General features: G+C 42.9%; 1 protein-coding gene across 2 annotated transcripts in view; it reads right to left on the bottom strand.

The window, feature by feature from the left end:
- The window catches only part of LOC133130480 (neuronal PAS domain-containing protein 3), a 314,893-nt gene that overhangs the window by 189,296 nt on the left and 100,759 nt on the right, over nucleotides 1-24,838 (bottom strand). For both annotated transcript variants that reach the window (XM_061245099.1, XM_061245107.1), the window contains exon 3: nucleotides 17,812-18,056. In XM_061245099.1, the coding sequence (XP_061101083.1) occupies nucleotides 17,812-18,056 (245 nt within the window). The remainder of the gene's footprint in view (nucleotides 1-17,811; nucleotides 18,057-24,838) is intronic.

Below are 24,838 nucleotides of genomic sequence, written 5' to 3'. Positions count from 1 at the left end.
TCACTTGCTTTATTCATCGCAAGGTTTATTTCAAGGCTCTTCTGTCACATAAAGAAAGTATACGGATAGACACCTACATTCACCTCGCACGCACCTGTTCGCACACGCTTTGGGCTTAAAAGAGACAATTGTGCGAAAGGCATTTGAGTGCTGAAACAAGAATAAATGGGCATTTAAATAAGAAATAATCACGTCTTTTCAGCTATTTCAATTCCACAAGACTGCAAAGTAATGTGATTGTGAGGCCTTAAAGTAAAAAACGAGAATAATTCCCGCAACACTCGGACGACGGGAAAAACGGTGGGAATGCAAAGCCGCGGCCATTTGCATGCATGAATTAAAGCGTCATTAAAGGTACGCTAATAATAGAAGGCTATGAAAGCACGAAAGATAACTTTTTTTATCGTGATGTATGGGCCGCAGCATTAATATTTCCTGTGTAGCACTGCCCCAGGCAGAGAAGTGTATTATTGATGCCCTGAGAGAGCGGTTCTCACACTGAGCCCCACGACTGCAGCTGCAGTCACACCAAAGACAGGAGGGCGCTGTGGAAATTACCTGTCTGTTTAAAATGCACGCCGCTTCTCCGTTATTGATTAAGGAGAGCCCGTAAACAGAGGTGACACTTGTTTTCTTGATCCTAATTAAATAACCCGAATATGCATTTCTGCTACTTTAACATTTAATTTCGCGGTGGCGCGCGGAGGTCCCAGAACACCGACCGCTTTCGAAAAACGTAACGCTAAGCCTTCCTGACGCACGGCCCAAAATATTTTTGTTTATTCTTTTTTTTGTCAATTGGGGGGGGGGGGGGGGGGGGGTGAGCACAAAGCCGCGGTCACGCTTTTAAATGCTTCAAAGTTTGCTAGGAAAAAAAGAAAACGGAATGAAAAAGGTGTTTCAACATCAGACGGGGGAGCCGGTGTTTGGATGACTTCAAAAGGACTTTCTTTCTGCGTTGCCTGAACAGTTTTCACTTGAAGTTGCGCTGAGCGGTTGAACGGCAGACTGTGATGATCTTAGCGTAAGAAGTGACAGACCTCCACAAAGCGTGGAGTAATTGTTCTGATTATTCACCCTGGAACAAGATAAAATGTACACTTTTTTTATTCTCTGGCAGCCTGACCCAACAGTTGGGGGGGGGGGGCTTTGGTAGTGGGGTTTCATAGCAGGCTGCAATCCTATATCACAGTAATTATTTGACAGGTGATATTAAATCAAATACACACTCCTGAATCATCTGGTTATATAAAAGTGGGCGAAATAACAGTTGGAAGCAACCCGCACGCAGGGCAATAAAGGAAAAAACGGACGAGAACGCACTGCTATTATGTAGGCGAGAGACTTGCGCGTAAAAAGCTTGACGGCTTTGTTCTGTCGATTTGAAAGGATTCTGGTTGTGAGATTCTCTTTTATGGTGATGGAGCAAGACAATGCGAGCACCGGCTACACTTGAAGTGTTGTAGGCCTCTCACAAACAGGCAAGACCAGGGCTGCCTAACCCTGTTCCTGGAGACCTACCAGGTAGGTTTTCATTTCAACCCTAATTTGGCACAGTTGATTCGACTAATTAGCAGCTCAACGAGGTCTCTAGCTGTTGAATGAGCTGCGCTTTTTTTAGGGTTGGAGTGAAAACTTACAGGACGATAGCTCTCCAGGAACAGGGTTTGGCAGCCCTTGTCAAGACTGTTCCAGACAGTGCCAGCACCACAAACGCCCCTCCCTCCTGTGTTAAAAAGTTGGAAAACTCTCAAACCTTTTACATTCTGCGTGCACGTGAGATTTCAGGCAATGCAATGCAATTTCTGTAGCAGATAATAAATAGGTGCGTGGAAACATGCAGTTCACTCAGACATCTTGTGAAGCCATCATTACATGTTAAGGACACAACCAGTTACACCTACAAGTATTTTGCCCTGCTACTAATTTATCTTCTATTCACACCTCATTTAATGCGTTAATTTAACTTCGCTCTCGCGCCATATCTCGCATTATAGCCCATGTTTTTTTTCTTAAAACTAGGGATGTGATTCTTTGGCTTAACATCAGTATGGTATCGATACAAAGGGTGTAACAATATTGCATGTGATTTTTTAAATAAAACAATAAAAGTATCAAGTCTATCTTTGCTTCTGTGCAAATAAAAAAAAACCCATAAGGCTTGTGAACAGATACTAGATCAATTTTAGTTAACAGTGTCTCCATATTATGATTCACAAAATGACTTGGATGCATTGACCAGATAAATCAATTAAACTGATGAATTGCTACTCCCTGGCAAAGAGACCTTTATATTACACTATGGCAGACATTGGCTTTTGGATTCATATAAAGCTGAACTGTACATCTGTTGTAGTCTGGTGTGTTACAATGTAAGGTTATATTTCATACTTTGTTTGATGCCGTAATTCTTCTCACATTTATCGTAAAAGACGTTTGTTACAGGACATAAAGGACAATAAAAATTGTCCAGTGAAACAAATTTCGAAGACTTATCGGAATAGCCATTTACAAGGATGATGATGGCAGTAATTATTTCCTCCATTTTCCAGTTAGTTAAACAAGTGTTCTCTGTAATTATTCTCAGCTTTTATTTATCTCTTTATAATAATAGTTATTGCCCAAACTATTTACAATCTAGGTCTGAAGAGGTCTGAGAGTAATTCCAGGTTACTGTCTTTCTAATTCAATTGGAGTTACCTGTGAAAGTAATTTCTGAACTGTGGTTTTTAATCCAATTAAAATTTTCAAAAGTAAAACATATTCTTTTGTTCTAGGTTAACCATTATAAGTCTCCTTAATTTCACGGGCGTTACTGTACCCAAAGAAACCAATCCAAATCAATGATTACAACAACAACAATAATAACAATGACTATCATCGTCATCATTATGCACCAGACCTTTGTTTTAGATACATTTAGCCCGACAGTAAATCAGTGCTTGTTCTGGAACATTCCACCACCGGTGGAACTCCATGCAAGCGGCGCAGCCTTCAGAAGTAAACAATCTCAATTTATTTCTGCGTTTCCCGGCTCCCTCCCGCCTGGCTATCGCGGGGTTTGGCGACGAGTGCGGATTACGGTAAATTTACATGGGGAAGGGGGCCCCAGCGCGCGCTGTAAAATAAGTGTCAGTTTTGAGGAATATCAGCTGTGAAATCGATTGGGGTGTTGCGCTCTCCGTGGCGGGCGGGCTGTGGCCAGGCCTGGCCTACCCACGCTGCGGCTATGGGCTACTTCAAAAGGCAATTAGTCTGATTTCACATTCCCCGGCAGCTGAATAATTTCGTGTAATTTCAGCCGCTCTGGACGGAGGCCAAGTTTGCTGGAAAGCGCATCCCCCCCCCTCGGTTCCTCTGAGGCCCCCTGCCTCCCCTCTGCCTCCCTCTCCCTCGCTCCTGATAATTTGGAAATCCTGTTGAAACACGGCTGTCCTAATTACACGGGGATCAGCGCACGCCGTCCCCTTTACCCAAGCTCCTTCCCAGAAGGGGCCTGGTCACCTGTGGCCCCCGCACGCTCACACACACACTCACACGCACACACACACCCAACCCTGCGCCTCCGACTAATTTCATCTTAGTACAGTGCTGTCAGACAACTCCCCTGTCTCGCCGCTTTTAATCGATTAGCGCAATGTCTCTATAATGCATCACCAGCTGCCAGGCGAATGGGATTGGGCAAACAGACAGTTTAATTACTGTACCTGCGACTCCGACGCCCGGACAAAAACAGCCCGCACGTTCACAGGGCCGTTTTACGCACCGCAAAAGCCGTGGCGCCTATTTCCTGTCTTGTAGCATGGGTGGCATGCCACGCCAAAACCAGCCGGTGCGAGCGTAGCGCGACCTTCAGTTCGACCTTGGAAATAAACACAAGTGTTCACGAGTCAACCGCAGATGCGTGGCGGTTATGAGCGCAAACGCAATCGGAATTCACGCCGCATCTACAGACAGAGGGAGAGGGACAAAAGATTAGCCATCCCATGCGTTTCTGATTTGTTTACTAGCGAGGCGAGCACACGTACGGTAACGCGTGCTCTCCGGCCGGTGTTTCCCCGTTACAGACGTAATTAAGACATACAGTTGTGTTCCCAAGACGCGTCAATGCAGGCGAGGACGGGTGCGATTCTTGGTGGTGTTCTTATTTAAATTTCCACTCGTTTCAATTTTCAATTAGTGCGTGTTTACTTACAGAGTGATTCCCGCAAGGTTTGGTTTCATACAAATACATCAATAAAGATAATTGAAATTTGTCAGAAGGCGCATGCCACGTGAATGCGGCGAGCTCCGTCTTACCAGTCGACAAAGCAGAGTGGGGTGGCTTTAATTGGGAGACAAAAACGGCGGTTATTCTTCGGCGCCAGTCAAAGAAGGAAGGCGCATCGACGGCGAATGGCTGGTGCAGAAAGCCGGCTGAGGGAACCCGCTCTCGCGTGCTGCCATGGATCACCTTCTCTAAACGTGCGCTATGGTTTTTGTAAACATGCAGTTATTTCGAGTGTAATAAAACTGCCCCTGAATACGTTCCCAGCAGAGATCTTTGGGAGGGAATATCTGCAGAATATAAATAATTACCATTTAAAAGCCCTGTGTCATTAAAAAGGAATGAAAGTGATTGATAAGTTTAAAAGCATTTGAGTAGGTTGAGGGAGAGAGAGAACAGACAGTCCACTTTTGAAAGTGTCTACAGAATTGATTTAACAAGTTTAATGTGTGCATCAATGTGGGGCTATTACTGGTCGTAAGCTTCACTGATGTTATTTGTTCGACTGGCAAAATACTGCTCTTTAGAATGAGCGCATTAGGGCTAAAATTGCAGAGAAAACCCTATTACAACTTTATTGCTGGTAAATTGGAACCAAACCTTGTCTGTATTTCAATTATTCTGAGTTACCCGAGAAATAAATCGATTTTGTATAGGCTCAATCAAAGAGACAGTGATGAGAAACGGCTTATTACACCCCAGCAACCTCAGCCTGCTCTTTTGTTTTTCCCTTCAGCAATTTTAGAGAAATTGTCAATTAAGTACTTTCTTTTCTTTCTTATTGGGTTCCTAAAGCTGTTCCGTCCATGAAGAAGAAATCCATCATACATCTTGTATGGGCCTGTGTCGTCTCTGATGCCGGTTTGGCTTGTAAGCTTTAAATGTAGTCTCCCCCCCCACCGCTTGCACACACACACACACACACACACACACACGTGCACATGCACACACACACACACACACACGCACACACACGTGCGCACACACACACACACACACGTGCGCACGCACACACACACGCACACACACACACACATGCACACACACACACGGTGTCAACGCACACTGAACGCCACAGAGGACATCATCGCATGAGCCTGCACTTTCAGAACCATTCAAAGAGCTGCTTTATGGGAGAGATAAAAGACTAGAATAGTAAACCAGCAGCCATTTGCGCTTTAATGGTGAGATGATTGTACGATGCCGTTTGCTTTTATTATTAAGAGAGACCACCTCTTGTCACATTTCATGTCTTGTTGGCTCAGTTGTCTACAACCACGATGACTACAGTGCTGTGCGCAAATATGACATTTTTACTGCTACTTGCAGAAATCAAGATTCTCCCCCCTTAATTGTACATCTCTACATTTTAGTCAATACTTTGTGCTATGACACATTCAAGGCATTCATGCATCGAATGTTCAGACTGACAATCCAACTTGTTTGTAAAGATCTCCTCTAATATCAAATCCAATTATGTGAAATATACTTTGCTCAATTTTTTTGTTGAATAGTTAAATCCTCTAAGAGGATTGAGCAAACAAACAAAAATCTTTCAGTAGAAATATGGTGCAAAAAAACAATAATTACTTTGCACCAGAGATACTTTGATTTGCGATGTGACAGGTCCTAGCATTAGCCGCAACACTCATAACAATGAATGGTAGAAACAATTAGCAAATGTTCCATGGCCTCATTATGAACAGAAGACCACAACAAACGGTGTCTAATTTCATCCGAGTTCGAATTTAAGCTGCAAAATGCAACAGATGTCATAAATGCTATGCTAGCTCTACTCAATGGTGTTACCCTGCCATCCACCGTATATGCTCCTGTTGACATACAGTGTCTCTATTCAAAGTATCTCTGTTCACGCCTACCGGGTTTGTTGGAAGGGGTCCTACATTCAATGTAACTAAGTGTTTCTTATGCTTCATATGTGCTTCTATATATACATTACAATATGCTTCAAATTGTTGGTAGGTGCAGCTATTCTGGGTTTTCCTGCCTGAGAGCTAAGGTACAGCGGCCATCTTGGTGTGCCGGCAGTTGATCCCATAGTTGAGCCTATAGTTTCTGTTTATCTACACAAATGGACAGGCATTGTCGACTCTTTGTGTTTAATTTTCCATCTTTGAGAAAAAATCTGAAACGGAAGACTCTGCCCTGCTCCTTAAGAGCAAGTGCAAGAGAAAATGCACTGATGCGCAGCCACAGAAAATATTCCATCCATTGCTGTTTCTTCTGGAACCTTCCTTTGGGTCATTTGCTATACTCAATTAATTAGAGAACCGGGGCGTGCTGGAACACTGCTTGGAGTACGATTGCACAAAAAAGGGGAATAAGTTGCTAATTGATTCTTTAAAGTGAAACAACCACTCATGTTGGGGAAAAAAACAATGAAAGACTATTTCATTACAGGAATTCTTTACTACCAGTATAGAATTTTATTTAATTATAGTTTTTTTCGTTGTTTACTCTGATTTCAGTGCCTTGGATTTTCTATCTACTTGCTTTTTATTGCTATCACTTTAAAGAAACAATTAGCAAGTTATTACCCCCTTTCTTTGTGTTGTACTCAATTGTTCCTTGACGTTTATGGGATGAAACAGGATTTAGTGGCCAAACTGCTTTATTTCTGATTGCGGCTTGGGTGAAATAGCCAGAATCTCAGAGGTTTGCTACTGAATGTTAAATACATTGCAGGCTCCAATCATCAAGAAAAAAAAGTCAAAAACATCACCTTCCCACAATTTACTTCTGAAAGGAAAATCTCTACCCTCACACCCTACAGCACTGAATCAGCCATTGTCAGGTAGCTCTTGTCCACTCTGGCACTGACGAGGCTCCAGGACTGACCATCAACCGCAATCAAATCTCCTCCAATGGTAACATCCCTTAAAACCGGCCTTTTGCTTCAACCAAAGAGTGACTTCACTTCCTCTCATTTCCACACAGCCATTCTTGCTCCATAGTTTTATTACGATAAAGTTAGTGCCACGCTGAATGCGGTGTCGCTGATGGTCACAACACAATTACAGTAGGGATCATCAAATGAGGATCACTCAAATCCTAGTCCAGTCCTGGTTTTCTTTTTGCCGGGGTAATTAGCTGAACATTTAGTGCTACTGACTGGCCAGATTGTCTGGCCAACCGATAAAGGGAGGGTGGAAATCCAACAGTTCTCAGCCCTCGAAGACCCTAATCTTGATGATCCCTAGATTAGGGTATTTAAATATAACTGATATTCACCATGAACAAAAATATGTGCACTTTATTCTGTGATGAAAAATGTCTGGTAAAGGTGAGTGTAATTTTCAGCACTAAGAGTAGCAGAGATAGTTATTTCTGACTGAGGTGAGGGGAGAGATACAGTGTAGTATCTGATGCATGTACAGCAGTGACAGGAACTCTACCAGGCATTTACAAGCCCATCCAGAGTCACTGCCTTGTTTAAAAACAGCAGATAGGATCTGTATAGTTTAGTGCATCAGTACACATGCTGATCGATATCGCTCTCGCACCTGTGGCTAAACCTGCAAAAGTTCAATACATTCGGCTCCAGTTTCGTATTCCAAAACAATTAGTGGAAGCATTTCAATTTCTGCCGACTAAACTCAAATTTCAAAATAACATCAACGCTCAGTCCGCTCAACCATCTCACGGACAGTGTGTCACCTCTGCTGGTGGTACTCCAGCCATGCTTCTGACTGGTCTCCAGTGAGAGGCCCAGGGAGGAATAGGCAACTTTGACAGGAGGTCCAAAGGAAAGTGCTGCTAATCAAAAAGTGGTGCCAACAGTTCAACTACTCATGCACTGGTATGGTCTATTCTGCAAACGTGTTCTCCAGTCTTGCTGTCCTGGTTCAGTCACATTTGCGCAACGCTGATCAGATCTTGTCCTCCGGCTGTGACTATTTCTGTCCGAATTTGCTTCCGTCATAAATGCTGTTTCAACTCTGAGAACAATAACACACTCCTCCTGTATGGGAGCCTGATGACTAAAACAATGACGAAGGCCATATGAGACTCCTTACCCAGACAACCTCACAGAGACTAGCCCAAAATAAGAGACAGTGGAGTGCACTGACCTCAGAGAAATGCACTCTGTTTAATGGACAGGGGAGACTGACGTTTCCATGTCAAACGACTTCTTCCTCTGAGTCAAAAAATGATTAAGGCCAATTAATATTTTTTTAACAGAAAAAGGTAACATGTATCTTTAAAACGTGGCAGTATTCAGTATTATGTGAATATCGCTGTAGGAAGTAAGAATAGTGCTGTTCCCAGCAGCATGCGTCTCCTGCCCCATTCTGAGGAAAAGGCTGAGAACAGAATAAAGCTGTATGACATCACGGCGCTTCAAATTCAACCCCTACCGACGCCGACAGACAACCAACAATCCGGCTGTGGAGTTTAATTAAAGGATCTGCATAATTTGAATGTTATGAAAAAAAAGAAAAGAAAGTTCAAAATCACATCGACGCCTTGAAGTTGATATCATTTAATGGGATCAGCTCATTTACAGCGAGCTGCTACTTCTGTCTGGCTGGCACGACGCAGAGAGGAAAGACGAAGGAACACTGATCTCTCCCCTGTTAAGACAGACGAGGGGATGTAAGTGGGGGGGGGGCTACTCTTGTTGTGACAATTAAACCGCTCTCCGGTTAGATGCATCTCCTTCATATTGTGACAAGGCGACAGCAAAACAAATCGGAGAAGAAAAGAAAGATGTTATTAATCCGAGGAACACGAGGCCTCTGACCCGCTGAAAAACAATAGGGATTCGTGCCAGACGAGGACTTTCTAGCTAGTCTTTTTCTTGGCACACAAATCTTTCTTTACCAGTAATTGGCTTGGCAGTTTTATATACAGACAGTGTTAAGCAGTACATGTAATACCTCAAACATTACTGTCACCGGCCCCCTCTCTGTCATCTGATTTACAGGCTAAACTGGGAGCAGCATTTAGACTTGAGGTCACCGCATGAAACACAGTAAAGCCAAGAGCAGAACATGTCTTATTTCGCCATTACTTTAAATCTTACTGGAACGCCACCAGTTTACTGGTGTCTTCCACAATCTGGCAATCAAACAGCTTAAACTTCACTGGCTGTGATGCGTAGAGATGGTCTTGGCCTACAGAACATTGTCTACAGAACATTTGAAAGGATACTGGACTTGTCAAATGCTCAAATGTTACTGCCTTTCAGTTTGAATTGAAATAATATTTGTTATATATTAGATACAGTATATATTATATTACCTTAACACAGTACTACTAAATTATCACATTCTTGTGCCATGAATCTCAATTAAAAACATCCTCATTAGGCTAAGCTATTTCTATTATATTACAGTTAGGTTCCATGCAAGTAATATTTTCACATGTAGCTGTACACATTGCAATTTCTGCTCACTTTCAGACAAGGTTCTTGAAACCCAATTCAAGTATAACACAATAAATATGGATTGCAGTTGAAGTAAATGTGTCAAAGTGACACTGCATTCTAAAAACACACAGTATATTTACAGTATATGCTTTCAAATAGTGGTTATTGCTATACCACATAAAGATGCATCTGAAATATAAGCAGTATGTTCAGGAACATGCATATAATAATATACATTTGTATACACTTTTGAATTGTTAAGTTTTAATGCTATTTGCAAATATATACAGTATGCAAACTAAAATTTCATCTTCAAATTCTCCATGTTTGAAAACATGAAATTAGATAAAACATTCATTGAAAGTTATGAAAATACACAGATCCCGAGGTGTAACATCACCCCCTTTGCCCAAATTATTTTTTTTTGAGTAGATGAAATCATGTGTGGTCCAGTTTTAAAGACATGCCTACCGAAACGCAGCTCTCAGTGACAGAAATAAACCGCATTACAGAAAATATACACTGTACTCGCAGAACTCAGAGGTAATGCAAATCCCCTAACACAATAAGAAATGTGGCTTCTAAATCGCATTACAGAAAATCAAATCTCCCTTTAAGTCCGTAATTTCTGTCTTATTATGAAACTACTCCATACTCGCTGAGGAATCGTATAGGCTTGAGATTTTTTTCCCCACAAACAAAGCCATATAAATTTCCTAATCAGAGAACATTCATTTACCACGGACTGAAAGCGCGCGGTAACTCCGGTGTCGACGTCAATTCAGTCTTTATTGCTGAAAGCCCTTGTACACCCTCCTCATATCAATTCAACAATAAAAATGTGCATGTTTCATAAAATGATTGACTCCAACTCCAGCAAATTGATCTGGATCCTTGGAGATTGGGGAAACCTAAATGAAGTCATTTTTGCGGCGACGCCGGCCTACCCTGAGATTTGCGGAGGGGGTGGAGAGGAGGGGTTGCTTTGGTGGGTTGGGCGGCCTAACACAGTCAGTTCAGCATTATTTCTAATTGCTTAAAACTCCGACAAATTTCATCAAACATGGGGGGGGGGGAGGCTGGAATTCGGCAAGGGACTTCAAAGCAGGAGGGATCTGGATGGTGCTGGTGGAGATACAGCGCGCTAGTGAAACGCTAGCATCATGATTTATTCATGCATACATATACGTTCTCATTAGCGCTAGCTACCGACACAAGTGGGATTGGGGAGGTGGGGCGGGTTCTGTGCAGTGGAGTCCATCGGGTGTGTGTTGATTGACTGGGCTGGGTCCCAATGGCATTGGCTACAGCGGGTGGTGATGGACATTCGCACCAATGTTGTTTTGAGGAGCGCTGGGGCCTCCCCCCTCTCTTCCACACCCACAGGGCTGGAGTTGAGGGGTGGGGCGGTGATGATTCAGTGTACACTGACTGTAAAAAATGTCTTACCAAGCGTTTTTAGTCTTGTAATATTACTTAAGGTCCTATTTTTTTTCTCTCAAGTAGAAAATATTAGCTTGTTTTAAGTTACCATGTGCTTGACAAGTGAAATGTTCTTATTTCATTGGCAAACTATCTTACCTCATTGGCAATATTTGAGTATTATTTAGCAAAAAAGAAGAAAAAAGGCAATATTAGCATTAAAATAGTTTGACTTATTTTTCTGTTTTTGCTCTGTAGAAAACTGTGCTCTCAATGCTCCAGTGGGAAGGCATTGGCAGCTGTAGTACCTGTGTGCCACCGCGTAGCGGGTTATCTGTCTAGGCTGCACGAAGGACGTCTCCCGCAAAATCACAATCAACAGCCCGCCATTCAAAGCTGGGGCACGAAAATAAACTGCTATGAGAGTGGCTGATATCAGATGGCTTATTACAGATATTAGGAAACAAAATGGGTGACCGAAGACCGTTAGTCATGCGTTGAGATGGTGATAGCTAAATGCTTCACGCATGAATTGGCGCGTTTGTTTTATTTCGCTTTTTTTCATTTTCTTTTTTTTTTTTTAAAGTCCTGGCCCGTGTCTCCCTCGCATTACATCGGCCACGCGGCCCAGAATGCATCTGAATGGTGGAAATCCATTGGTTTCAATATGAATGCCTGCGAGACGGCGGCCGAGCAGATTGATTAAATCGAGCCCCGGCTATTGAGGGGCAGAAAATGGCGTGATTAAACTGGATGAATACAGGAGTCATTTGAGTGTCCTGTGAGTAGGAGGAACAGTCAACTGAGCGCTAATGTAAATCACAAACAGTTTGGAGGCTGAAATCCTCTCTGACCTCCCCCCCACACGCACACACATACACATCTCCGGAATGTTCCACTCTACTACCGCCCAAACAAACCAAGGCAGAGGCAACTGGAGTCAGAAAAAAAATAAAAATAAGAAATTACCTTTGCCTGGGAGTAAATCATATTTCAAAGGGAAGGAAAAAAAAATCTGAAAGATTTAGTAGATATCAATTAAAAGTGGAGTGACTGCATTCATGTTGCATTAGCCTGTAAGCGCAGAGGGAAATATGCTTCTCGAAAGGCTATTGGCATGGTAATGTTTTAAAAGCACAATATCAAGGAATTATTTTTGACATTTTGATTCATGCGTGGTTATAAAGCGCCAAGACAACATGGTTTAATTATAAAACATATTACTGCTGCCTTAGTCAAGCCAATTAAATTTGATTGGATACTTTCTTTATTCAACAAGCTCTTTTCATGTCATTTTAATTTAGTGTCAAAGCAGCCTGAATATTGGAAACTAAATTATTTACTACTGCCCATAAGCCAATAAAGCTGCATTTGTCTCATACTGAGAGAGACTAGACTAACAAGATTATTAAGGACATTACTTGTAATGGTAAATGTCCTTCACTTTATTTGAGCTTCATGCTGTGCTTTTAGACATTGCACTTCACAAGAGCTCTACTTCATATGGAGACGAGCCTGCTGTCAACCCAGTTCAGTCAGGGGGGTCTGCGGTGCAGGTGGGAGGGGGTCCCTGCAATTACATGGGCTTGGGCAAACAGATAGCATTTAGCGTGGCGCTAACTTTCAACTGGGAGCACTGAATCCTGGTGCTCGGCAGTGTTCACAGTCCAAATGCCTTGCAGTTGTTCTCCGTTATCGATGGCTACTTCCCCAATTCCCCCTTATTTCTAACCAATCTGGAGTTTTGGCCTGATTGTGTAGCAAATAAGCACTTTAAATGCAATTGTCCGTCTTCGTTTGGCGGCGGACATTTTAAGGTCTGTAAGTGGACAGAAAAGTGTCTGCTGTGTGTAAGCTAACATTCTTTTTGAGATTTCCTTGACATACCCCCCCCCACCCCATCCCCCCTCCGCCCAGCACAGGAATGGGACAGACTAGTGTTCTTGCTTCCTGTGCAAGGCAAAGGCTGGTGCTTTGTACCAATTTGTGTAGATATTAGCTCCAGCTGACTAAACGGCCAGTCACAAAGCGAGAAACAAGGCCCTCCATATTCATTCCAACTGTCAGTCTGATTTATTTCTCCATTATTGGACCATTTGCATTTGCAAAAGGACTAATTACCAGGCCCACCAACGCAAGGTACAGTGCTTACATATGCTAGGCAAGTCATGGGAGAAAACAGAGCATTTAGCCAATGTTTCCATCTCTACATCATTTGCAGCCTGTCTGTTTTGGAAAATGTAAATTAATCATTAAAGAAGGTGGGGCCAATTCTCCTCTGTCTACAGTGAGAAAACACCTCATTTCGCACCCAGGAGGAGCCAAAGATATGTTATACACACAAACAAAAACATTCACGCAAACAAACACACACACACTCTCTCTCTCTCTCTCTCTCTCTCTCTCACACAATCTCTCTCTCTCTCACACACACACACACACACACACAATTTCTCCCTCTCTCCCTACCTCTCTATCTCTCTCTCGCGCACACACACACACACACACACACAATCTCTCTCTCTCTCTCTCTCTCACACACACACACACAATCTCGCTCCCTCTCTCTCATACAGTACACACAAACACAATCTCTCTCTCAACACACACACACAGACATTCACACAATGTGCCTCTTTCTCCTTTCTCTCTCTCTCTATCTCAGAGACACACACAGACTCTCTCTCTCTCTCACACACACACACACACACACACACACACACACACACACAGATAGAGATGACTGTGAGCATGAGGAAGACACAGAGAAGTCATGCAGCTAATGCCAGCATGCCCTTTGTCATCTCTATTCAGGAGAGGAATAGTCTTAAGTACAGCAGCAGTAAAATATGAGGCTGATCCTTAATTAAGACTGAAACCAACACTGCTATGATTCTACATTCCTGAGAAAATCTTCTAAAATTAAATGTCTGGTGAGGGGAAAAAAGCACACTTTTCTCCCGCAATGTTCATGCAATAAGTCATGTTCTTATTCAGATTTGTCCCAGTATTCTATTTAACAGTTATATATTCACGAACAAACAAAGTAAGAACAGCGTTTTCAGTTATTAAAACACATTGTTCAACAACAATGCGTCCTGGAGCTGTTTGTGGTGACAAAAAGGTGTACAAGTAATTGTTTCCATGGCAATTACTTTCTTTGATGCGCACTGGAAAAAATAAAGAAAATAACACAAACATGCCCACAGCCTCCATGCAGCCAAAAGCAATTTCCTTTTCTAATTTTAGTTATGCAAAGCCTATGGGCATCATCAGCATTTAGTAATTAGTTTTATAATTACTGCTGTTTTGCTCTCTGTCATTCAATTTTTCTTACACTACGACTGGGGAATGAAACATCCCGCATTCACAGCTGGGCAAATTACTATCCATTTACAGAGTGAGGAATACAGGAAGTTGATTTCTTTTTTTTTTTTTTTTGCCCGCGATGCCCTGGCGAGATCGCCATCATCCTCTGTCGCCGGCGTCCGGGGGCCCTAAACACCTCTCGTGGTTGTGAGCGGGTGCTATTAATTCCCTCATTACCATTAACGCTGAGAGTGGCATGGTGGGCACATGGAGAGAGGGCGCTTTAATCAGCGGCCAATCCGCTCGCCCCGCCATCCTTCCGCGTGGCTCGGCCGCCGGTCAACGTGGCGGTCTACAGCGGGAGAGGGATTAGGCCGCGATGCAGTGAGATTTAGCGACCAAAAAATTACTGGGCACCAAGCTTTGTGAGGGGAACAAAGTCTTCGACGAGGTCGACGCTTTGACTGCGTCCGAGATGTTACATTTTACCTGTCTGGAACACCCCCCCCCCCCTCCCCCCAAAACAGGTTAGGCTACACTGCACCCCCCTCTCTCCAAATAGACACCTGCAACATGTCTGCTACAGACCATCTAACACAATGCCGACGCTCGTTCACGAGAGGGTTTCGCGACAAAAACGACAACCGTCCTCAATCAGCGAGACGACAATAACCTCCTGTACAGGACAAACTAACGGTTCGCCGCTTTTGTGCTCGGTGACAAAAGTGGACAGATGGAAGGTAGGCCTCGTAAAAAGCGATTGACGGAATCGACAGACAGGTGGAGCCTCGTCTCGACGTTGCCGCCCAGGGTCAGAACACACACACACACACACGCGCACGCGAGTGTGCAAGGACCCCTCAGGCTTCATCCTTTCTTTCTTTTTTTCCACAGAACCATCTATTTTTCGCCGTTAATAAAGTGTGGCATTTTGGCTGCCAGGTTCTGTTCTGCATGCATGAATAATAAACGCACAGGTGGCGGAGAGGGTCAGGAGGCATGCGCCAGCCTCAGAACAAGAGAAAGGTCACGCTTGTTTGTGCAGTGTCCTTCAACAGATGTGAATCGCCTCTGACAGAGACCAGCAAATTTTGGTTAAAACGCTCTGAAAAAAATTAGTTGATGGGTCAATTACGGTAAAGGTCAATAGACACAAAAGGAGAACGGCTCGCCGGCACAAGTTATGATAATAAATCAACACTTGAAAACTGGAGGTCAAATTCTTTTTGCTTCTGACGCCGTTAATATCGGGAGCTTTCATTATGGAAAAGGGCCAACGTTTTCGTCCCTGGCTACGAAACTTTGTACTGGAGTGTGGAGAGGCTTTTTTTTAAAGACGACTGGGACCTTGTAAAGCCATTATCACTGTAAAAATACCAGCTCTAACCTCAGATTTTGTTTTTCTTGCTAAAATGAAGTAAGAACAAAGATTTTCTGCTCTGAAGCTTTGAACAAAGATCTGTTTGGCAATGGATTTGCCAACCTTCGCTGTGCTAAGATTTCCCTAAAGGTTACAATCATCAGTTATTTAGTAAAAATCCTTTCCAGAAGTCGGTGCAATCATTTCTTCAGCAAATCTTATGCAATAACATTTTCGTGGCGGTGTTGACACAGTACATGTGTTAAAGGAGCTCAGAAATTGATCACAAGATGGGCCTACAGAATGAACTGGGGACTCCAGAGGATCAGAAACAGTATTACTGTAGCTGAGCTCACAAACACAGCAGAGGAGATATGGACATTCCTCTTCATATGTTACATTAAAGCAGCACAGTATGCCATTAGCATGCAGCACAACATCACACAGCCAGCACCGCAGTGTCAAACCCGCGATATAGGGTCAGACTGTCTGGCTGGCCCGATTCAGTCTTCAAACACGGACCCCTTCGGATCCTCAGGCTCGGAGGACAAGACCCCAGATTGTGTTACTTCTATCGCAGCGGCACAACCCAATGAATATGGGACTGTGACTGTTGGTTGTGAGGATACATCACTGTGGAAGCTGACCTGTGGTCATATGATTCACCTTGCTCACTGGCCATCAACATTAGCAGATGCAATAGTGATACCCATACCAATACCAATACCAATACTGATACCTTAAATGCGATACCGATTAGTTTTCAGACACGATACCAATTCGTTTTCAGATGCGATACCGATTAGCTTAAATACGCTACCAAAGTGGTCTGCTTTACGGGTTATGTGAGGCAGAGCACGTTCCAGTCAGTCCTATAACCTTTTAGCATTTCCTTCATTTGAATATAGAGCACAGGCTTTAGCCGAGGCAGGATTGAAGGCTTCACACAGTGGTAATATAAATCTATTGCCTTACATACCGGGGCGACCGTCTCTGTACGTACGTTTCCTCATTAAAATGCATATGCCTCATCAAAAGGGAGACGATGCAATGATGCCACCTGTTGTGTGCTGCACAGAACAAACGGTAAACAGAAAATGAAAACGTTTCTTGCAATTTGCTTAGATTTGTCATGTTCTTTCAATGGGATTTTACCCTGGAAAACATGTGCTGCATACTCTTAGAAAAAAAGACATGGCTTTGTGAACGACTTTCCTTCTTAACTCGATGAATTATTCCTTTTTATTTACAAAACTGAACGCGCAAAATTTGTTCAGGAAGAGGATTCTCGCATGGTTTACCAATGAAACTTAATGGAAAGCACATTTAATACTTATATTTGCATGATCACAGCAAATGATTTGAAGAACTTTACAGGTCTTTTTACACGGATCCCAGAGTGATTAAATGAAATGTCAAATCTACAGGAACAGCAAATGAGAAAATTAGCATCTAACAGAAATAGGTGAAACTAAAATTCAAAGACATTTTAAATTAATATGCAAGGTGTTTCTACATGTTGGATATTATCATATCATTCCTAGTCCTGTTTTCAGTTTAATCAGTTGAATATAATTATTATAATAACTGTACATTGGTTTACAGCTCCTGTTTGCTTATGGTATGTAAACAATGCAAGACAGTGACTGCCTTTACAGAAGTGTTTTTGTACCGAGCAGAGGTGCATATGTGCACTGCTCATCTCGAAATAAAAATTGTCAGCCATTGTCTGGATAGATATCAGCGTTGTGTCATGTGACACAGCTCTGACTCTGGATTTTTTCACTCCAGCTTATCCTCCTGAGACCCAGCAGAAAGATGTTTAAGTATTTTACATTTTCTGCCACAGTAGAAGTTCCTTGGATGACAAAAACATGTCGCAGTGAAAATATTTTAAAAAAATATTTTTTATTTCATTTTAACTAACTGTCCTTTACGAAAAAGAGAAATACTGTATCAGGAAAGCCAATCGTTTGAGTATGCAGGGTCTCAGGAGGTTATGACAGCTTGGTCCCAGCTCTGTAGCGGAGAAGGGGACAGAAGTTCGGCGGGGTCTCCTACCTTTTACGGAGGTGTTGGGGGGCGGGCCCTCTATGCGCAGGTTCCACGGCGGGTCTCCCTGGTTGGCGAAGTCCCTCATCTTCAGGTAGCTGATGGTGAGGCGGATAATGGAGGCTTTGTCCAGCTGGCTGGTGATGGCGCCCGGGAGCGGCAGCATCTTGGCCAGCTCATAGAACTCAAAGTTCTCCTTCCCCCGCCGCGAGCGTGCGGCGTCCCGGGACTTCTCCTTCCTCAGAGCCTGCAACCTGAGACACACCCGGAGGTTAGAGCCTGAGCGACCAGTGAAAGACCAGCTGGAACGGACCTTAGAGCAGCACTAGCTACCGCGATATGATGTATAAGCGTGTTTAACGGATCTTTCTGGGTTTTCTGGCAATATGACTAATGGAATGAGGGGGACGTCAAATGAGGGTGTGTGCCGCAGCATGAATGGTACTGATTGGAAGGGAACGGAAAACTGATAAAGGTTTGATCAACATACACACCCGTAAGTACATGATGACGTAAAATCTAAATTCAAATAATTTTCCAGGAAGTAGATTGAAGAGCTTCGGTGTGAAAAGTGTTACAATTTTATAAATTTTATTGAATATATACATGAAGATCAGTTTGTATGGTCATGAAGAATTGACAAAATTGGAAAAAGTTTATCTTGATTTCAAGATTTTCCAAGATAGGATTTGAACCTGGCCTCTCACTCGGCCAAAGATTTGTAAGGCAAATCTGCAAAAGGCAAAATCGCCCCTACGTTATTACACCTGCAACCTGAGACACATCTGGGGTTACAGCCAGCAATCTGAGACACAGCTGGGGTTAGAGCCTACAACCTGAGACACAGCCGGGGTTAATTCCTGCAACTGAGACACAGCTGGGGTTAGATCTTATAACCTGAGACACAGCTGAGGTTAGAGCCAGCAACCTGAGACAAAGCCAGGGTTAGAGCCTACAACCTGAGACACAGACGGGGTTAGAGTTTATAAGCTGAGACACATCTGGGGTTAGAGTTTATAACCTGAGACACATCTGGGGTTAGAGCCTGCAACCTGAGACACAGCCTGGGGTTAGAGCTTATAACCTGAGACACAGCCTGGGGTTAGAGCTTATAACCTGAGACACAGCCAGGGTAAGATCCTGCAATATGAGACACAGATGGGATTAGATCCTGCAACCTGAGACACAGCCGGGGTTAGATCCTGCAACCTGAGACACAGCCTGGTTTAGAGCCTGCAACCTGAGACACAGTCTGGGGATAGAGCTTATAACCTGAGACACAGCCTGGGGTTAGATCCTGAAACCTGAGACACAGCCTGGGATCAGAGCCTGCAACCTGAGAAAAAACCTGGGGGTTGAGCCTATGAACAGAGACACAACCTGGGGTTAGATCCTGCAACCTAAGAAAAAAACTGGGGTTAGAGCCTATGAACAGAGACACAGCCGGAGTTAGACCCTGCTCGCATAGTCTATGCAGCATAATTATCTGGGCCACAGACCTGGGTGAAATACCCAATACTTTTCTGTGCTCGACTGATCTTACCTTGTGTAATTGAGCCAACCAAGAAGAGTTTGAGTTCCAGTACACCAGACAAGCTCAGTAAAGTATTTGAAACCACCAAGTCTGGTGAACCAATCAGAACATACTTGCCTGGATCAAACACAACACCTTTTTTAATGTAATTAGACCACATTTGTCAGAGCCAATCAGAACATACTTGCCCGGATCAAACTCAACACCTTTTTAAATCAAATTAGAGCACACTCATTTACAGCAATCAGTACACTTTCACTCCACCAATGACCATGCACCATAAACTAAAATGGCCCCCATTAGAAAATATTTGCATGGACCAAGCAGTACACACTCACCGGGGCTGATTACCAATTAGAACAAACGTATCTGGGCCAATCAGCATGCAGGATGCAGACACAGGACAAATCAGTACACACTCAGCTTACCTAATTATCGCAGAGAAACCCACAGCCTGACCCAATCAACAAGAAGCATACATTCCCCTAGCCCAATCAGCATGGAGCACACACCTTCCCGGCTCAATCAGCAATCAGACTTGGTTGCACCAGTGTAATGAGGATAGAGGTCACATGACCAAACCAAGCAATCATTGCAACTGTTAGTGACTAAGCTTCATCCCAGAGGAAAACCGCTAAACAATTAATTCAGCTAGCAGAATTTAAAAGGTGGGTCGAATTTCTGATTCAGTCTGGCCCAAAGTCTCAAGAGGGAGTTGAATGAATGACTTTTAAATTGCCACCAATACATAAGACACTGCAAAGGGGGGGTAGATGTCTTAGTCAGTTAAAACGGTTTTACGATTTGACCTAAAACAAGACATCCCAAGTACCATTCCACTGCCTAACTGTCTTGTTATTTGTTACACTTGTGATGGAATCATTTTACTACATAAAACAGATACATATTGCTAGCATTGGGAGCAGTGTATTTTTATATGATAGAAAGCTACCCTACACGCTTAATTATTGTCATGCCATCATCAGCTATCACTGCATCAACTAGAGACATCTGAATTAGAAATATAATATATAGAAATGTGTGATAGATTTGTGTGATATGGTTCTGAAAAATAGTATCAGCTTTGATGCTGATTACAATGGGGGTAAGGCCTAGGCCATCCATAGTAACCAACACTTTCACATGAATCATATGGATCTACACAGTTCAAAGGCTGATTATACAATGAAAGAACCTGATCTTATATATCCTAACTGGTCTATGTAATTGATTACAATTAATCAATAAAATCAAGGAGCGCTTGAAATTATCTTCTAATTGGAGTGTTCATTAATTGGAGAATTTCCCATGGGCATTGCTGAAAAACTGTATTTGCAAAACTAGCCTAACATTCAATGCAGTTCATTGCCCTCAATGCTGCCTGAAAAAGACACACAGTAAGTGTGTTGCTGAAAGGGACCTGTAGTCCCATTTATATTAACAGTTTGTATTACACACAGCGACACAGACCACAAAATAATACTATTTGCTCTTTCTGAATTTCAAGATAGACAACTCTGGATATTTAATCAGTTATTAGAAAAAAATGCACCTGTAATTACAATGCAAATCATCAAAATAATTACTATTTTGTCACAGAAATCTGTTAAGTTCATGAGCTCCTATATGCATGGTGTGACTACATTTTTGAGTACCTCATAAAGATATTGCAGCACTGTAACAAGATAAAATCTGAATCAGAAAAACTGTAATTTTACAACTCTGAATGTCATATATTCAGAAAATATGTTACTGTAGCTCATGGATTGCACATTATATTTTATAGAACGGATCTGTATGAATCTGGGAATGCTATAGAATAATGTACGTATGATTTTATTGTTGTTTTATTTGTATGGCACAAAATGCTTTTTTTGGGGTGGAGGGTCAGGTAATTGCAACTTTATTTATTTCTGGTACAGCTTCAAAGTCTGTAAACTGTACAGGTACGTGCATTTTTAAATTGCAGTGCTGCTACATTATAAGCATATTCCCACCTACAGTAACACAAATCATTCTTATAACATTGCTGCATGTTAGCAAGTAAACATCCCAGCCCTGTTAATGTTTTCCACAAAGGTGAGCTGGACATATGATTGTTTATAAAGATGAAACGCTCCATTCTAAGCTGCCCATCTCTGGCTGCGTGTTATTTAATATCAAACAACCTGCTGCAGCGACTTGCGCACTTCCAAAAGGCAACTCTGGCCATCCATTGCGTTCATCATCTCCAGCCATATTGGATTAAGTTGGCAATAAATCACCCAAGAAGCTTCGCTTCCCTACTGGCCAACACTTACATTAATTTTTTAGCACCACAAATGCAAAATTGGTTAGAGGGGGTTAGAAAGCTCGGGGTTGGAAAACATTTCCAAGGAGATGACTAACGACTGGGAAAGGAGACAATCCCCAAACCATTAATTTTACCGGAACTTCAGCTTAAAAAAACAAAAAAACGAGAAAAAAACTAAAGAATGAAAGCCAAATCCGGAACAACACAGAAACACACTTTCTCCAGGTGGGGGAGAACATGTGGGGTTCTTGGATTGTGCATGCGGACGCGGCTTCCCGCTTCTCGAGAACGACCGTGACACCCTCCAGCTCACCTACGCCGTTCGGCAAATTCGCAGTGCTTGCAAATATTCTCGGGATCTCTGCCGGGACCTTCGCAGGGCGGCCAAAGAATCTTTCTGCCTCGCTAATGCAATGCTCATAGTTGTCATAATCAATTTATGTTAGCTTTTGTAAGCATCAAGAGTATAATAGGATAATTTCACTACCAAATATAGATGCACACTCTGCCCTTACATCCAAGAGGCAGATTGCTACTCTCGATCATCCCTGCCTCTCCGCCGCAGAAGAAACGTACCATTTGATGGTCTGCTGCCCAGACAATATATAAAGCTAGTTGTAATGGTTGTTTGGAGGCAAACTGCGACACACCGGCGGAATTTCATTTGTTCCGCAAACTTGGAAAGCATTATGTCGGCCTGCCAAATATTTCTTGATGCTCCGGGGTTGTGTGACCTTCGTACCAGAGCACGTATTTATCACGTTCTGCCGGAGTCAAATACACGCCGTTGTCCTCTTTTTTTTTTTCTACAAAAAATGAAGGTGAAAGTTAACCTGGCCCCTCAATGGGTTTTTAAGCACCTATCAAGAGAAAGGATGAGGGCGTCGTGTTTCGCAGACGCGATCTCGCTCCCGGGTCAAGCTCACGCACGTGCCTCACGCAGTCATCCCTCCCTCCTGATTGGTGCGAAGGAAAGGGCTCCCTGTCCGGATTTCAACATTAATTTGAACTAATAAAGCACGTGGCGGTTGCACAAGGTTTACAAATGACGCCCCGCAAATTTAAAATTGCGTAAGCGCATACTCAAAATGGCCGCAACAACGACACCAAGAAAAACTGTTAAATATTTACTTGGGAAAAGAGTGATTATTGGCCACACAGAAGGCGCCAGCGGGAAAATCAGGGATCTTAGGGGCCTCTGATTGCAATCATTGTGGGGGGAATAAATTGCTATTGTCTCTCATTTCCTGGTCTTCCACTCGCATCAGGGGGAAGGGACTATAACTATGCCCCCTGCATGCATTTTGTATAGTTACAAGAACAGGGCCGCGAGAGATCACAGCGCAGATAGGAGAAACACGCACCAGCAGCAAACACCAAGCCTGCACCGCAGCGTAATCTAAAGATCAATTTTAGAGGCACTCTTCCAAAAATTATTAAGAAATCTGAACCTAAACCTACTGTAAACTGGCATGCAGTCTTGACCCGTTTAAATTTAACTGAAAAAAGAAAAAGGTTCCTACTGAAATAACTTTTATTTTTTTAAAAGTCTGCTTTCAATTTCCCACTGCTACGGTCTTCATGAATCTAAAGTAGCGCAAGTGCGGCACAGATGTCGCCGCTTCCCGCCAAACTCGCGTAGCGGGTAAGCGGGGGGATTCACCGAAGGCTCCCCTATGCAGAGCCAGAAAGCATCCCTCCCCCCGGAACAGAAGAAAAGAATGCCCCCACGGCAAGTTATTTGCAAGTACCGTTAATGGAAACATAACCTTCCAGGCATACCCTCACCTCGTTTGTTGTCTAGGACTATTTACCAGATCAACTAATCACTCTACCATTCAACTTTGGTGGGGCGGGGGGGGGGGGGGGACAACAATAAAAATATCAATTAAACTTGCTGAAACTTCTGCAAATGATCATTTAGGATTGCAGTAATTGCTTTCATCAGGCTAGAAAAGGCAGCCAGAAGAGAAATGTCACTTTAGATTAGTGTCCTCCCTCCTGAAGCAATGGACGATACAGCTGATAGAGGACTAAATGCCAAGACCAATCAATCGCTTTTGTGGCTCTTCTAGCTGCCGTAAAAAGGGAGGCCATTTTCTAGGATTTACTCTTCATTATAGTAAATGCTATCTCCTTGGCAACATGATTCAATTTCTCACCAACTTGGCCGTGCCGTGTCCTTCCAGAAAATAATGTTTATGAAAATACAGTTCTGTCATTTTAATACAAAACATCAGCTGAGCAGCTCTGGGATTTAGGGAAAGTGTCAAGGCCTGTGTTGTTTGGCCCAGAGTTGGAAAAAGCCTGGAGTGCTGCAGTACTGCAAGTCCTGCCCAACAGAGCAATTTTGCAAGCATGTCCTATTTGTTGTTGATGGGAAGACTTGGAACCAAATTGCAGTAATTCTTTGACCCAGTGCGAACCTTCCGAAAATAAAATTCTCAGGCACGTAGATATTTTTTTTCTACACAACCTGATTCTGAGTACACCATTACGTAGATACATTAACCTAGTGTATGGTGATGCCTTGTATGAGCCTTAGAGCCATCTTTGACCAACCATACATTTATATTTTTCTAAATGGTAATAAATAAATAATAAATCAGAGAATAAAATAAAGATGAATAAACCTGGAAGCGAGTGAAAGAAATGTATGAAAACCTCACCATGTTTTGATATTTTGAAGCAGCTCCTGTATCATAATCCATTATAGCCATTACTGCTACCTTTTCTCCCAGTCTCCCTGGTGACTTCAGAACCCTGAGAGACAACTGCAGGTGACTGTGTGTGGGAGAGCACAATGCATTCTCACCCAATCCCCTTTAGCATAGCATCCTACTCGAGTTCATGGCTAAAGTACGAAACTCGAGTACGTAGACCCTCAACTGTGCAAGCTTGACAGCACCTGGTGATGAATATTCAGCATTTCAAGTGCGCTTCAAGCCCAACAGTACACAAAAGAGCATTCCCTAAAGTTGTGTAAATGCAAACAGCAAAATGTGATACCATCAAAGTTACACTTGACCAAACAGTGCACGGCTCTTTGTGATGGGGACAAACGTTCTTGGATAACCTTTTACGCCAGCAGTTTTTCATCAATCCGTCTTTCCCAGCCGGCCGGGAATTCCGTAGGACAGACAGGGGAGATATCCTTAAAGGATTCCGGAAATTAGGCGAGTGCTTTTGAGCGCTGATCTTTGAGGAAT

The sequence above is a fragment of the Conger conger genome, chromosome 1 (genome assembly GCF_963514075.1).
Source record: "Conger conger chromosome 1, fConCon1.1, whole genome shotgun sequence".
NCBI lineage: Eukaryota > Metazoa > Chordata > Actinopteri > Anguilliformes > Congridae > Conger > Conger conger.
This window is presented reverse-complemented; position numbering and strand designations above follow the sequence as displayed.